Genomic DNA, 15,708 nt, shown 5'->3' with positions numbered 1-15,708 from the left:
ACTTTCTCTCCCCCCTCCCCAATTCTTGTCCTCCCTCTATCGGGGTGCATTTGATATACTGTATGTCATGTAATGTACTGCTTTTTTTTCCTTCTTACCTCATTTGTGTGTGTACGTGGTTGTGTTTGTGTGACCATGATGCATGTCCTGTCCTCTGATGGTAAATCCTTGCTACCCTACCTCCGTCTAAGACTGGAGCATGTTTTTTAATCCCTATGCGTCTTTCCTGTTCTTCTTTCTCATGCATGATGTCTTTCTCTCACTGTCTATCCCTCTTGCTCACCCTCTCTCTGTCTCTCTCTAGGTGCTGGCTGAGATTGGACACGTACTTCATCTGGAGCTTTATAGGCCCTGCTACTCTTATCATTATGGTGAGATGCGCATACATGCATGCTCACACACACTTGACATAGCATTACATGTACCGAGTAGGCATGCTGCCACGTGTTTGTGCAGGAACGACGGGTTACATTAAGGTTTGCCTGAGCTCCTCAGCAGTGTAAGTGAAAGCAGGAAGGAACTTTATGTGTCAACTTAATAATTCCCACTCATGGATTAACTCTCAAGTGGGCACATACTGTATTCCAACAAGCTGGAAATCCTAGGACAGAGAGCACAAACTGCAGACAAGAAAAGTTGTGTTGCTCTGAGGCGCTTATTTATCCAGACGCTCATGGCCTTGCTGCTTTATTGCAATGCAGCCCAATTTCACTGTAAAAATGGGAGTGCGATCAATTAACAATGTCAATGAATGATGCTTCATCGACTGTTTTGGGGAGCAGGAACATTCATCGTACCTTGAACAGGTAAACAGAGACAGAAATAGAGTCAGACAGACAGCAAGAGAAAAAGGAAAAATAAAATAAAAAACATAAAAAGTAGTGTTTTGGAGAGAGAGAATTATGCTCTCAATTAGTTGAATGTCAGCATGTACACTGATGCTCTGTACTCATTTAAGAAATGTCAGGCAGGCTATCACTGATTTAACTGGGGCAGGAAGTGGGAGTGGTGCTGGTGGGACTGCTCTGTTATGACCTGATGCCCACTGGTAACATATACAGGCTGAGAGACCCAGCACAACAGAACCAGACAGTCATTATTAAACCACCCTATCTGTGCATTAGCAGGCCAATAGAATAGGCAGCATCTGTGAGAATTGGATTTCTATTGTAACAATGATCTTCAATGGATGTAATGACTGCTGTATTTTCCCTGAGGCTCAAGCTGCTGTATTTTGAGCACATAAAGGGCTGTTGATTGTGGGCTGATACTGTGTCCCCAAGCCAATTACTGCTTGAAGGGAAAATGAAATGATATGCACTGTGTGTGAGTGAATTGTTGTGGTGACATTGTGTCTTTAATTAGGCTTGTTCCTGCAGAATATTAACTTGTGTGTCTGTGTGTGTGTGTCTGCGCGCGCGTCTGTGTGTTTCAGCTGAATGTAATCTTCCTCGGTATCGCTCTTTATAAGATGTTCCATCACACGGCCATTCTCAAACCAGACTCCGGGTGCCTGGACAACATCAAGTAAGTACACGTATGCGCACACTAACTGCCATCACATCAGCAAGCGTGAAGATTGTGCTGCGCTACTTGCGACAAGCAGTTGTTTAAATTTACCTTTACCTGTTCCAAGTGCAATAAAGGTGCTAAATTTGCACTAAACCTTGACTCCACTGCTCAGCAGCACTTTATTGTGGCTACCATTGCAACGGTTTGATACTTTTAACATACAGATACATCTTTTTGTACCTGATTGTATGCTGTAACTGTTGTGATCAATATCTTCTTGAATGTTGTGCTTAGGTTTTTGCCCTCTACTGTAAATCAAATTTCCCCTCGAGGGCCAATAAAAATCTAAACCTGACCCTGACCCTGATTATGCATGGTTCAGGCTCTGTGTGTAAAGATTAAGTTAAAGGAATAGTTCAACCTTTTTCTTTTGTTGCAGAGACTTAAATCAGAAGATTGATAGCACTCTCATGTCTGTCTGTTCAATATGCAGCTGGAGTAGCCTAGCATAAAGTCTGGAAACAGGGGGAAACAAGTGGCCAAACCTTTTCTGAATGTAGCAAAATTCTCCTGCCAGCACCTCTGGTCCTGATTTATTAACATGTTATATCTTGGTTGTTTAGTCTGGACAAAAAGCAAAATGTAAAATAACAATTTATTGTTTTTGTATAGGGGATTATGTGCCAGATTTAGCCGGGAGAGAAACAGTCCTGCACACAACCTCCTCTGAAATGTCAAATTTTTAAGGCTCAAGGATCATTTATTTCACAAACATGCAGAAGTTGTGGTCCCTTTAAGCTCCACAAGAGGAACCATTTTTTTCACGATGGACTGATCAAACAATCAAGATTGCTGGCAAGCTTTAGATTTTGTTGCCTTTGAATACAGCCAAGCTAGCTGTTTCCAGGCTTTATGCTAAGCTAAGCTAATGGGCTGCTGGCTCCAGCTTCACATTTACGCTTACAGACTTGACAGTGAGTAAAGTGTATTTCCCATATGCTGAACTGTGTCCATCAGCCTTTTTCCTGCATTTTATATGAAGCACATTTCAAAACGCTTCTCATTGAGTCATGTTATTCCCAGAATGCCACTGAAATATGACTCCATTTCCGCTGAACACTGAAACGCCGACTGAGCCAACTAATCAGGATTGTGTTATTTTGTCGTTCCAGTGCAGCTCAAGACAAAAGGTTCCGTCTAATTCAAACAATATGCCATGGCTCGGAGTTCTGTGCCTTACTGAGGCGTGGCTCAGGATTTAGACTGTAAAACTCAAAATGGCTCGCTCATTTGATTTGTCATTTAAATGTTTCTGCCAATCTTTTGTGATAGCAGTTTTAAGTCGGTTTTCAAGTGGGAAGCATTTCAGGAATAGAGAGGAAACCAACTGATCTTTGCTTCAGTGCAGTTCTGGGGAATGTAATCAAAAAGCCTGATGAAAGATGAGAAAGAGCGATTTAGAGTATGATGCTTTCGGATCTTTTTTCCTTTTTAATGGCTTTCCTTCTTCTTCCTGAGCACACTGAAGGCTGAATGGATTTTAATCTATTTCACTTCATTAGTCATGTCTTATAGCGGTTCATTTACTTGTTAATCATCATCATGCCCTTTTTGTCTTATTATTTTTCCTTCCTTTTACTTTTTTTTTTGTTTGTTTTGTCTCTTTAACTCCAAGCCATCACAAGTTGTCTTTGTTGTGGATTGGCTCTGGTAAGGCCACTCACCAATCAGGATGCCTTTTGTCTTCAGAGACATTTTGATTGGTTTGCTTGTTGTCTTATTTGTCTGTAGAACCTGCCAAGCAACTATGCATATCCCTAAATTAACCATTAACCTGCCTTGTAAAATGGATTACTTGTTGATGTGTGATTTGTGAGCTCCTGTGACCTATAGACTTAATGTGCTATTGAAATATTATAATGGTGAGATGTGAATGAGGGGAAACAGAGCTGAGAGAGAAATCATGACTCAAGGGAGCACTGGAGGAAGAGGTGGAATGAAGGGATGAAAAAGAGAGGGATGAGTGTACCCTTTATTGAAGAGGGTCGTCAGACGAGCTTTATTGGAGGTTCTGTCTCGCCTGAATGGTGCCACAGAGGGCAACATCGAATCAATCACCCGAGTCTCACTCACTTACTCTCCTCCTCTTTCTCTCTTCCCTCCTCCTGACTTTCTCTCTCCACCCCCCACCCCCCGCTCCCCTTTACTTTCCTTGCCTCCTTTCTTTGTCTCCATCCCTCACATGAGAGGTGATCACTGCCCAGTCAGCCAATCAAATTAACAGCCATCTTCGTGGCTGTGGCAGACCCCGAAAGTCTGACCTTTAGTGGGAAAATGTCATTTATAATGGCTGTAATGTCCCTCTACTTACTGCCCGGTGGAGCCGCTCAGATGGCCGCACGCACACCCACGCGCACACGCGCAGGGCAGGACTTACATTGCAGACACATGCCTCGACACGACCGACTCCCTCTGACATTTGGCCTTTATGACTCACTTCTGCATAGGCTTCATTTGAAATGAAGCTTCAGAGCCTTGAAAACCTTTATTAGATTTAATTCCATTAAATTGTTACAGTCACAGTTGCACTAACAGACTTCAGTGCCCGCTTTTGCCTATGAAAATGTGTTTTACACTCTGCCTCTGTACTCACAAGTGCGTGAGCGAGTGATAGAGTCTGGCTGTAACTTTGGAAAAAGTCTTGACCGCTTGACTTTCTCGAGACGAGTGGCTGACGTCAGCGAGCTTATAACCTCTCCTCGCTCCCCTGAGATGATATCTAAATGAGCAAATCCACTCTCTCTCTCTATTCTCTCACCCTTTCTGTAAGAGTATAACTCTTTTAGGCAAAACCTCCCACTGATTTCTCCATCCCACTCCCACAGCGTTGGGATTCAGAATGAACCCTCTCTAACCCCTTTCTCCTGCCTCATGGTCCCAGATGCATCAAACTTGGCTGAATAGCTTTACTGTTCCAGGGAAAGAGATGAGCCTCTCTTGTTATCCTACTTACAATGAAATCTGTATTATATACTTTACACTTTATGTGACATAGTAAATGGGGATATTGTCAAGTGATAGGGGCACACGGTAACTGAGGAAGCATTTCTCCCTCCTCTGCAGGTCTTGGGTGATCGGGGCCATAGCCCTGCTGTGTCTGCTGGGCCTAACCTGGGCTTTCGGCCTCATGTACATCAACGAGAGCACCGTCATCATGGCCTACCTTTTCACCATCTTCAACTCCTTGCAGGGCATGTTCATCTTCATCTTTCACTGCATACTGCAGAAGAAGGTGAGGGAGACAACCCAAGACAAAGCCAGACAGAAATAGACAGGCAGTGTGACAGGCAGACAAATACAAACACACACAGACACATGCATTGATCAGCAGGGACACCAAAAATATCTGCAGAGCTGTCACGGGTTTGATCGGTCATTCAATAACCATACTGGCTGCTCAACTGTCTCACTTTTTCACTCTTGCTATCTCTCTCTGTCTCTCTCTGTCTCTCCGTCTCTCTCTCTCTCTCTCTCTCTCTCCCGCTGTCTGTCTTGCCTCGTGGCAGCAGGTAACAAACTGAGCTGCTAGTCTGACAAACTTTCTGTCTCCCGCCCCGACAGAAAAGGCAGTTTTTCATCCTCAGGCAGGGTCATCAAGCCTGAAATAGCTTGTTCAAAACTCGTTGTTTTAAATTTTGGACACATGCAGAGGAAATATATGTCTGTCTCGGTGGCCATGGCTGCAGATACACTCCTCTGATGATGTCTGTGATTGAATACATCAGCCTCGCTCACACTGATAACACACCTCCCTTTGCAACTCACTTTGAAAAGCTAATAATTAAAAAAATAATAATAGTAATGCATTTTATTCATAAGCACCTTTCAAAGCACTCGGGACACATTACAAGACACAGTTTAAGACAGGCAACAATGCATCAAGACATTGAAAGATTCGAACGAAGCAGTGATATGTAATAATAAGATAATAGAACAACCAGGTATAAAATCATCGTCAGGGCAAGATAACCTCCATTATGTATGTTTCAAGGATTAGAGGAATTTGTGAGTACATATGTTCCACTTTTTCTATTTGCATGATGATGATGGCTTCCAGGAGGAGCCTACACATCCTGGGATATTTTTACAGAGTCTCCCACACACTGTCAGTTCCTGGGAGTGCAGAAGAGGAGTCGGATATGGAAAGAAAATTCATCAAATGCTTAATACTCCCGTCTGGCTGCCGTCCTACAAAGATTTTTCAGTTTTTAAATGTACAACCAGTAAACAAGTGCGTGCATTTGTGTGTGTATGTGTGCGCTAAGGTATGTGTTAGGCCACGGGATCAGGTATCCAGAGAGACGTGTCCTCCGAACAGTGCTGTAGTTTTCTTTGGCTGCGGACCAAACGCGGCTTCTCCCAAGATGCATGGAGCAACTCGCCACACAGCTGTTCAAACAGAGCATGTGGCAATACACGTCTGCCAGTCCAACAAGCTTGTTAAAAAGCAATTACAGTCTTATTTGTTCTAACTTGATTGGGATCTAAATGCAGATGTTCTGTGTCTACAAATGCATCATATGTCTCCCGGAGGAATATGTCCATTTCAGATGGATGTGTGGCAGTAATAACATTTGGGGTGGATGCTGATGGGGGGAAAGTTTATGAAGTTAATCCTTTAATGTGTAAATTTTTATGGAGTTCGTGTTTGCACAAGGAGTTTGAGTAAAAGGAGGGACACTATATCAAGTTAAGCCCCTCTAGTCTGCTTCTTTCAGGGTACGTCATCTTAAAGATATGCTTCGATATAAGCTAAAAGTGGAACATCAGTCAGTTCCTCCTCGTTCATTAGTGCTTTTTTGGGTTTATATATGTGCACCGTGTGTCTGTGTGTAACCCTCTCTGCCTGCCACACCTAGGTGCGTAAAGAGTACGGCAAATGCCTGCGTACTCACTGCTGCAGCGGCAAGAGCGTGGAGACGTCCATCTCCTCCTCCAGCAAGACCACCACGTCACGGACCCCCGGCCGCTACTCCACAGGCTCACAGGTGAGCTTACCTGCCTGCACACCTGGACGCTACAGCACAGCAGACTCTCAGGTGAGGCCGGAGCACGCCATGAGGGATTTGGGTTATCGCTGATCACTTTCAACTTCAATTTAGAGTCCCAATTTCGTTGCAGGCTTTGAGGAGAAAAAAAAAAAACACACACTTGTAACGTGGAGCGTGTGATTATGTGACTAAGGTAGAATGATCGGTAGAGTATGTGCAGACTTTAAAGTGGATTTTGTGTTGAAAGTGAGATAGCCCAAACCCCGACATACAGCTGCACGTATTGATGCTGACACACAGGTAGATGGAGTATAAATGGCATTGACGGGTGATTATTTTTCCCCACCTGTTTCTCTCTCACTGGTCGTTGCTTCGCTTTTTTCCTTTACTGCCTCTCCTGCACTAATTTGCCCTTCTTTTGCACATCGAACCCCCACATATTACGTTTCTTACCATATTTCTTTCCCTCTTTTTGTCCACATATCGTCCCTCCCTTGACTTGTTCCCGTTTTTTCCCTTTACTCCTCCCGTTCCTTCTCCCCACTCCTCTGTGTCTCCGTCCATACCACCTCCACCTCATTTCCCCTCTCCGTCTCTCTCGCTCCTTTTCTCCTGTGTATAGAGTCGAATCAGGCGGATGTGGAATGACACTGTGAGGAAACAGGAGTCTTCCTTCATCACTGGAGACATCAACAGCTCCGCCACACTCAACAGAGGTAACCACGGGATACCTACCATTTGCATCCTCATCACTGTCACCATATCTACTTTATTAATAGCGGGAGGCTCAGACAGCATACGCTGTCATTTAGTAAAGTGGTAGGACTCCAAACTTCAGATAATGGTGCTGTGTTCTTGGAGGGAGGAAGATTAGCAGAATAGATCACTTACTGCTTTTTTTTTTTTGCTGCTTCAAAGGATGACATTACAGGAGGGAGAGTTACGAGCAGACTCTTGTCAAAGCTGACACATCAACCAGTTTGTGGTCCCTTTATAAATCTACAGATTGCAGAGCTGACTGTGCTATAGAAGGCTTCTATACTTCTTTAGACATTAGTCATCTTTTGAGGCACTGATAAAAAGTATTCACGTCTTGAGCTGAACGCCAACGGCCCCTTTACTATTAGTATACTATATGTTATATAGAGTTGCATTAGTTTAAAGCTTATTATTAGCAAATGAAGCCGTGTGTCACTTCAGGTGAAATTACTGCTTCTAAAGTGCACTGCGAGTCTGTTTTCAGCGTAGCACTAGAAATCTAGTGCAAGTCGAGCAACATTTTCCAGTGTTTTCCACCTGAGAATCTGTATGTTCAGCCAAGCTAATCTCATTACAGGAAAGCTACTGTAGTTACCAAGCTTTTAAACGAACATTAGGCTCAGTTCACTGTATTCTGAGCTGTGTCTCGCCGTCCCTCCAGAGTGAGCCACTGTGAGAATGGATTCCAAGAGTATAGCTGTCTGAGGGCTCGGGTAATGAGGACATCGACACCCGAACGGCCAGACATTTTGACACACACGCAGTGGAACGCGTGCATACACACACACACACTGCCATTTGTTAGTCTCCAAGTCGAGGTGTGGCCCTCACTTCCCTTCAGGCCACTAATAAGCTGTTAGCATGACAGATTGATGCTAAAGCAGACACGGTGTGTGTCAGCAACTGAATTATCACACACTTAGTAAGGCAGGGCTTAAGACACCCCCACCTCCTCCCTCCCTCACACTTTAAAGTGTGGCGCAGAAAGCTACTTAGCCCTTAGATTTCAAATGACTGGGGCTTAGTGAAAAAGGACAGGGTGGAATAAATTTTCTATTTTGATACGAGACTGACTTGTTGAAATTTGGAGAGAGAGAACAGGAGAAGGAATGTTTAAGTACATATATTTTAGGACATTTTTTTAGCCAGTATATTTTACTTCCTTTGTCTTTTTTTTTAGTCAAGGGTACTTTTTTTTTTTTTTTTTTTTTTCCAGAGATTCTTCCGTGATTCCCAGAAAATCATTCAGTGTTCTGCCACATTCCACTTTCTCTGTTTCTAATTTATTCTACCTGCAACTCTGTTCTGTCAGCCAAGTTCAGGCTGCCGGCTAACTTCTCGTTTCTGAACTAGGAATGAAGTTTCACTTTAAAAAAAAAAAAAAAAACTCACCACGGAGGTTTTTTAGCGTGTCTCTGTGACATAAATGCACACTTAGGAGGAGAGGTTGCGTGATACAGTGGAGAGTACAACACCAGGATGAATGTATAGGAGCTGTCGTGATCATTCGTCTCCTGTTTTTCTGCGGTGTCTTCATGTGCACGTGAGCTGTCTCCCACCTCGGGAAGACAATGCGAGAACACTTTTTTGTGGCCTCTGTCCATTAACTTTCCTGTAGTCATGCTCCTCTGCTCAAGCGTATTGAACTGCAGCACACTTCTCTCCAAGCTATGCTACTCTCTCTCCCTCTCCCTCTGTCTCTCTCTCTCTCTCTCGTCCCCTCCCTCGGCCTGTATGCAGTGGCTGCAAGAACGACTTGTCAAGCTTTTTCTTGGCTTTCACCTCGAACTGTGTTTGCTTGTTTGATTTACTTGTCCTCTTCTCTCCCTCTTTCCTCCACACACTCACTCTCCATCTCACTCTCCCTTATTCTCTCTCCCTCTGGCTTACCTCCACTCTGCGACGTCTACATGCTTCCCCCTTCAACTTCTATCTCTGCCTTTTTTTTTTTCCTTGTGTGCTTCTCCCTCCTTTTTCTCTCTTGACTTGGCTGTTGCTTTTCCTCTCTCTTCCTCTCTCGACTTGGCTGTTGCTCTTCCTCTCTCTTTCTCTATCTGCCTGTACCAGGAGCCATGGCTAATCATCTTATAACTAATGCTCTCCTTCGTCCCCATGGTACTAACAATCCTTATAACACTCTCCTGGGGGACTCGGCAGTCTATAACAACCCAGCCGTGGGCATGTACAACACCCAAGGTGTGCCTGATGTTCTTATTATAAACATGCAACCGTTGGAAAGCTTGCTTCGAGTTATTTTTTTCCCTACGTGAGATTTCTTTTGCATGGTTGTTTCATTTTTAAATGTTTGCTCCAGTGATACACTTTTGGCTGCATATCTGATCTAGCCTTATTATGGCTCCCAAGTGAGGCGATCAATCACACTGCAATAATCCCTCACAAAGGAACCCCACTGGGCAGTTCTCACAGCACATAAATGTAGAGAGGAAAAACTGTTGATTTATCGAAACAGTATAACAAGAGCACATGCTGATTTATTGTATGCTATAGATGCACGCTATATGTTACTGGCTGCACATTCACTGTATCTTTTATAAGCTACTTGGGAGCCATGACATTTTTGTACTGTTTTGTGTTAATCTTCTAGTTTAACAGTATGTGCTTCATTTTGAATGTCATTTTGTGAAGATTTTTGTGTTGCTTGTGTTGTCTTATTGCACGTCTACTGCATATATTTCTATATATACTATGTTTTAAATGTAACTTGTTAGCTGTGTTTTTTATGTTTTCCCTGTGTAAATAAAAAATAAACCATATAACAGCAGCCAGTTAAAAATAAGGCCCTGAGAAACGCTTTGATTTTGAGACACAGGGCTTCTTTGTTAAACAGTTTTCATCAGGCCTCCAATTACTGTGCAGCTGTTGATTCAGTAGCTGCAGAAAGTTGTTTCTCGCAATGTATGAACTCACGTGTCTCTCTTTTCTCCCTTCTCCCTCATGCTGTCCATTAGCACCTTACCGAGACACAAGTATGGGCTAAATTAATACTCAACTACTTCAATAACTTCGACTTTCTTCTCTCATTTCTCGCTCCCGAAGCACTTTGCCTAGCATTTTGAGTCCAATCTACAGCCAAACAGTTGTTTTTTTTGGCTGTCAGCCACGCTAAGGCTTTTTTCCCGAATCATTAGTCAGTCCATGTAATGCAGTTGTCTTGGTTTTTCACACATTTTTAGATTCATTTTCTAGAAACTGCTATTTGAAAATCCTCTCCTTGAGCACATTATATTCGTAATATTAAAAAAGCATTACCATTGAATCTCACTGAATTGAAATCCTCTGGATCAAATGTGACATATGAGTTATAATTGAGTTGCAGTAGGTTTGCCCTTAAAAATACTTGCAATGTATTAACTTTAAGTGTCACTTCAAAACATTTATCTTGTTTTGCAGTGAAACGCTAACACGTCTTTTTGTATTGCTATAGCGCTGGCAGTAATTGAGAGAAGAAAGTACTTCTGAGGTTGCTATTAAATGAATTATGGATGCTTGAAGCATTTTTCCTTCCAAGAAAATTATCATTGATACTTTTTAATCCTCAATTCACAGCACACGCTATGATATCAAACAATAATTAAAATCTGTCTTCTGAGAAATCCACTTAGTTTATTTAAGAATCTTAATAATTATTACTTTCTAAATTATTTGTTCCTCAGAGGGCATCCTGAACAACGCAAGAGACTCCAGTGTTATGGATACGCTGCCTCTTAATGGTAACCATGCCAACAACTACAGCATGGCCAGCAGTGAGTACTTGAGCGACTGCGTCCAGATTCTGGACCGTAGTGGCGGCTACGGCACCCACAGCAACCACAAGGAGACGACCCTGGAGAAGAAGATCCTCAAGGAGCTGACGTCCAATTACATCCCATCCTACCTCAACAACCATGAGAGAGCCACTACAGAGCGCAATCACAACCTGATGAACAAGCTTGTCAACAGCAGCATGGCCAACGGAGGTGACTGGATTTTATTTATTTATTTTTTTTATTTGACGCTTAGACAGCCACACACTCATGGTTCATCTACACAGGGACACTACTTGTAAAGTGCATAAGTAGGATTTCTTGGGTATGAAGACACTTTTTTGCCTCAAAATTTTCCAAACTAGGAGAGCATTTAGAGTTTTGCATGCGCTTTACTAATAGACATATACATATGTCATGTTAAACCTGCAATAACTGGCTGTCCACTTGGGGACAACTGAAACAATAAAGTGCAGCTCGGGCGGCATGGTCCAGGTGGTTGCTAGTTTGGTGCTGGGCATGTACAGTGGTTATATAGAGGTTTTTTTTGCTGAAAACAGCTGCCTGCTACAACTGAGAATGAGGCTGATGAGAACAGTAAAGTTACGGGCCGGAAAGCCAAAACAATGAGATCAGAGGTGCTGAAACGCTGCTTAAAGCTGAGGGGAGCTGCAGGATCAGATGGTAATTCGCTGCGGGTTCCTTATAACGAGCTTCCCCTTTCACATTACACATAGTACATTTTATCCACTATTAATGTGAAGATGTTGACCTCTGGAGTGCTAAAATCATCACCACGTCATTATACTAGGAAAAGCACTGCTCCTTGTTAAAGTGAGCAGAAATGTGTGGTAACCATTATTCCTGCCTGGTTCTTTCAGGGAGCATGGCGGGAGGCAGCAGCAGCAGCAGCAGCAGTGGAGTCGGCGGCTGCGTGGGCAGCAGTAAAGAGGACAATGGTCCCATGGTGCTAGACAACCCTGCAGCCTTCCCCCACGAGGAGAACCTGGGCTTGGAGATTATCAGAGAGGAGTCCAACGCGCCGCTCCTGCCGCCACGGCCTCCTCCACCAGACAGCCACCCCCCACCCCCGCCACCCCCCCACAGCTTCTCCCGGCCACGGCGCATTCCACAGGAGACCAGCGAGAGCTTCTTCCCCCTGCTGACCAACGAGCACACTGACGAGCACACGCATATGCCCAACCACAGAGACTCGCTGTACACCAGCATGCCAGTGCTGACGGACCTCCCGGACGGGCAGATGAATGGTTTAACAGATGGAGAGGAAGACAGCTCTGGGGAGCTGCAGCCCTGTAAGAGTGCCACTGCTCCCGAGCTGGATGACGTCTATTATAAGAGCATGCCAAACTTGGGCTCCAGGAATCACCTTCACGAGCTACAAAGCTACTACCACATGGGCCGTGGTGGCAGTGATGGATACATGGTGTCCGGCAGCAAGGAGGAGTCCGATTCGTCGCCTGAGGAGCCGCCCATAGACCCTTCCCACCTGGTGACCAGTCTATAGAGCCAATCAAGAGACTTCTATCCCTCCCCAGCCCGCTCTCAAACTTCCAACCCTCCGATGAAAACATTCTGTGTCGTTGACTGACAGACTGAGCTGGCCCGCCATCTTTGACTTGACGTGCTGTGCGTGACATTCACTATGGCTCATGACAATATGCTTGAGGTATCGCTGTTCAAATGGAAGCAGGGACTGAATGTATTGTCACAAATGGCGCAGACTGAAAGGGCGGTTCTGAGAGACCTCTGTGAACATCAAACAGAAATGGAACTTGTAAGCTGGAAAGGAGAGGAAGGGAGAGGGATTCTGTAATTTTACCCCACCTGTTACTTTAATTTGGAATCTTGGATTGAACGAAGCCCTACAAGTTCCCCAATGTGGACCTCTAGCAGATCATAGCATATAGCCTCCACTACCACCACTAAAGGGGCGTGGCCCCCAGCCCTGGTTAAAGGAGCTGCCTCTCTGTTTGTCTGTATGTCTGTCTCTCTGTCTCACTCTTAAAGACACGAACTGGGATAATGATTCCACCTCTCCAAAGGGTAGAGCAGGATATTAAACTCACAACATAAACTGGCCTTAAAAAGGCCCCGCCCCACTACCTGCCAATCAAGTGGAGGATGTATGATATATGCCCTCACTACCGATCATCCCAAAAACTATTTTATTGGGCAACCGAACTGTACCCATATCACGCTGATGTTCTCAATTCTCTTCCTGTTCGTATCTGCTAAACTGGAGTTTCGTCTGGGCTGGTGTAACATTCCTGCAAGTTGTAGTGACTGCGGCTACTGTGTATTTCACTGAAAACAAAGAAGGAAGATCATATTACAACAGACTGACTTAAAAAAAAAAAAGAAAAAAATGGGTTCCGTTTCTTCTTCTTTCTTCTGTAAAAGTTTTCAGTTATCAAAGGATTATAAAGAAATCACAAACTGTTTCTATGTATTGTACAGAATACAGATACAGATACAAAATGTTGCATATGACCAAGTCTTTTATTTTTTAATTTTAAGTTGCAAACCTTTTGTCTGTGGAACTGTTCTGAAATGTCATGATATGTTCTGGTCATGTGTAGACTACAGAACGAGCAAGGAACAATCTTTCATGTCACTCTTTGGTAAATACAGAGACCGTTAAGCACTCCTTAATTAATACGCATATACCCTACGCACACTTCATCCTGGTCCTTTTTATAGCAACACCACTGTCACTTACATTTTGCAAACCAATTGTTACTATATACTTTACCACTGTGTAGATTTTAAAACAGAAGGGAAAATAAAGTGGCACAGTTATGAAAGAGACGGTTACTGTGGAAATGCTGCCTTTTAGTCTTTGCTGGAAGCGGGTCTCATCTCATTTGTTCTCGAATAAAGCATTTCCCTCCTTTCAGCTCAAGGAGCTGAGGACAAAATGACAAAGATACCAGCTATCTGGAGTCACACAAGAACGGTTTGTGAAGCATATCCTCTCTATTGCCAAATATTCTACTAATTGACGTTACCTTGCTGTGCTGGTTGAGATCTTATTGTACAGAAAAAGAATGCTGAGAGTAATAAATGTCATTCTCTAAAAAAAAAAGAGAAAACTTTCACGATTTGAAAAAGGGTGGGTGTCAAGTGTGAAATGCCATGATTACACCGTATATGTGTACTGAAGATGTGAAAACACAGCAGCACTGTCCAATGTGGAAAACTAATGTTTACTTATTTAGGGGGAAATTTTCATAAGTGTATGAAGTGTAGCTTGCACATGTATCCCACAAGCCCCCTCCATGTCCCCAAGAGAGAAATTATTTATTTATCTGTTTATTGGTTTAAAGACAGCAAAACAAGCTTAGAGGAAAGAAAGCTGGCTTTAGGCAGAAGTTAATAAAGTGGCACTGGGTTTGTTTTATGGTTCTTTTTTAAATTATTATGATCACGATTATTATTACAATATTATTGCTAATTATTTATTCTTTTTGTATGGGTTCCAAGTTGAATGATCTCATAACTAATATTTGTTGTAACAGTGAAAGTTGTTTGCCAACAAATAAATTACTGACATAGCTTTGCGGTTTTCTGCCTCTTGAGTGTTATCAGTTATTACACTGAGATTAAATGTAAACATGGTGTTAAACCCAACGGTGATTTCAGTTCAAATATGCATCTCTAGCCACTGAATGAGACTGCATACGGCATTCAAAACTATACCTTTCTCTGGAAATCTGTAAAACGACTAATGACGAGTATCTGCACGCCACAGATCTCCATAGTATTGAGTCTAACTCTCCACCCATTCCATTTGTGTGGAGGACTGACCCACAAGGATCATGACCGCCTATGAGGTGATTACACACGGCATAAAAGAACCTGTGCACGTAGCCTTCAATATTAACTTGAAGGTCAGGTTAAGACCAGGTTGGTGGATGTGTAATAGACTTAATCTTTGTGTGAGAGAACAGTCTTTATTGCTTGGATCAAATACCTGCTGTGAGAGGATACCACAGAATGATTTACAGACAGGGATCACAACACCAGATTCAGTTTGTTTGGTTGTGTATCATGGTTGTCTAAAGACCCTGTATGTTTTGGTATAGGCATGATCTGTTTGTAGTTTTTTCCAGTCACCTAAAGGTCACGAAAGTTGGTACAGGTACAGCACACTGGTTAGGATACGGGCAGAAAGCACTTAGCATCTGCGCTCCTGGTTTGGCAAACATTGGCAGTGCTCATGAATAAAAAGCTGGTGAGGGATCATGTCCTTGCATGAGAACCAAGCTAGTTTGTCAGTCCAAGAGTGGGGGTTAATAGCAACAAGGACTGAGAAAGGGGGCATTCCCAATTAGAAGACAATGGGCAGAAATAGAGAGCATTTTGATCTCCTTGGTGTTGCCTAATGATTAGACCATTGTTTTAAGGTAAATTCTGGTTTCTTTGGGTACATACCCGTTGTTTTAGTGTGACAAAATGGTAGGGTATAGATACTGACTTGAAAACGAGAGGATACTGTACCTTACTTGCATGGTGGACTGCTCCAGGAACAAGAGTCTGTATTCTAAGGAGGGAACTCTGCATTACCAGCAAGCCCTCCACCGTTTCCCTCTGTGTCTGCA

General features: G+C 43.3%; 1 protein-coding gene across 1 annotated transcript in view; it reads left to right on the top strand.

The window, feature by feature from the left end:
* Positions 1–14,648, top strand: part of adgrl3.1 (adhesion G protein-coupled receptor L3.1) — a 106,856-nt gene extending 92,208 nt beyond the window's left edge. Inside the window, exons 18-26 of the mRNA XM_041933991.1 lie at positions 305–371; positions 1,436–1,527; positions 4,636–4,804; positions 6,432–6,560; positions 7,186–7,279; positions 9,390–9,518; positions 10,292–10,309; positions 10,997–11,299; positions 12,037–14,648. Coding sequence (XP_041789925.1) covers positions 305–371; positions 1,436–1,527; positions 4,636–4,804; positions 6,432–6,560; positions 7,186–7,279; positions 9,390–9,518; positions 10,292–10,309; positions 10,997–11,299; positions 12,037–12,611 — 1,576 coding nt within the window. The 3' untranslated portion in view covers positions 12,612–14,648. The remainder of the gene's footprint in view (positions 1–304; positions 372–1,435; positions 1,528–4,635; positions 4,805–6,431; positions 6,561–7,185; positions 7,280–9,389; positions 9,519–10,291; positions 10,310–10,996; positions 11,300–12,036) is intronic.
* Positions 14,649–15,708: the final 1,060 nt, after the last annotated feature.

The sequence above is a fragment of the Chelmon rostratus genome, chromosome 3 (assembly GCF_017976325.1).
Source record: "Chelmon rostratus isolate fCheRos1 chromosome 3, fCheRos1.pri, whole genome shotgun sequence".
Taxonomy (NCBI): Eukaryota; Metazoa; Chordata; class Actinopteri; order Chaetodontiformes; family Chaetodontidae; genus Chelmon; species Chelmon rostratus.
The sequence above is the reverse complement of the archived record's forward strand: the minus strand, read 5'-3'. Positions and strand labels throughout refer to the sequence as shown.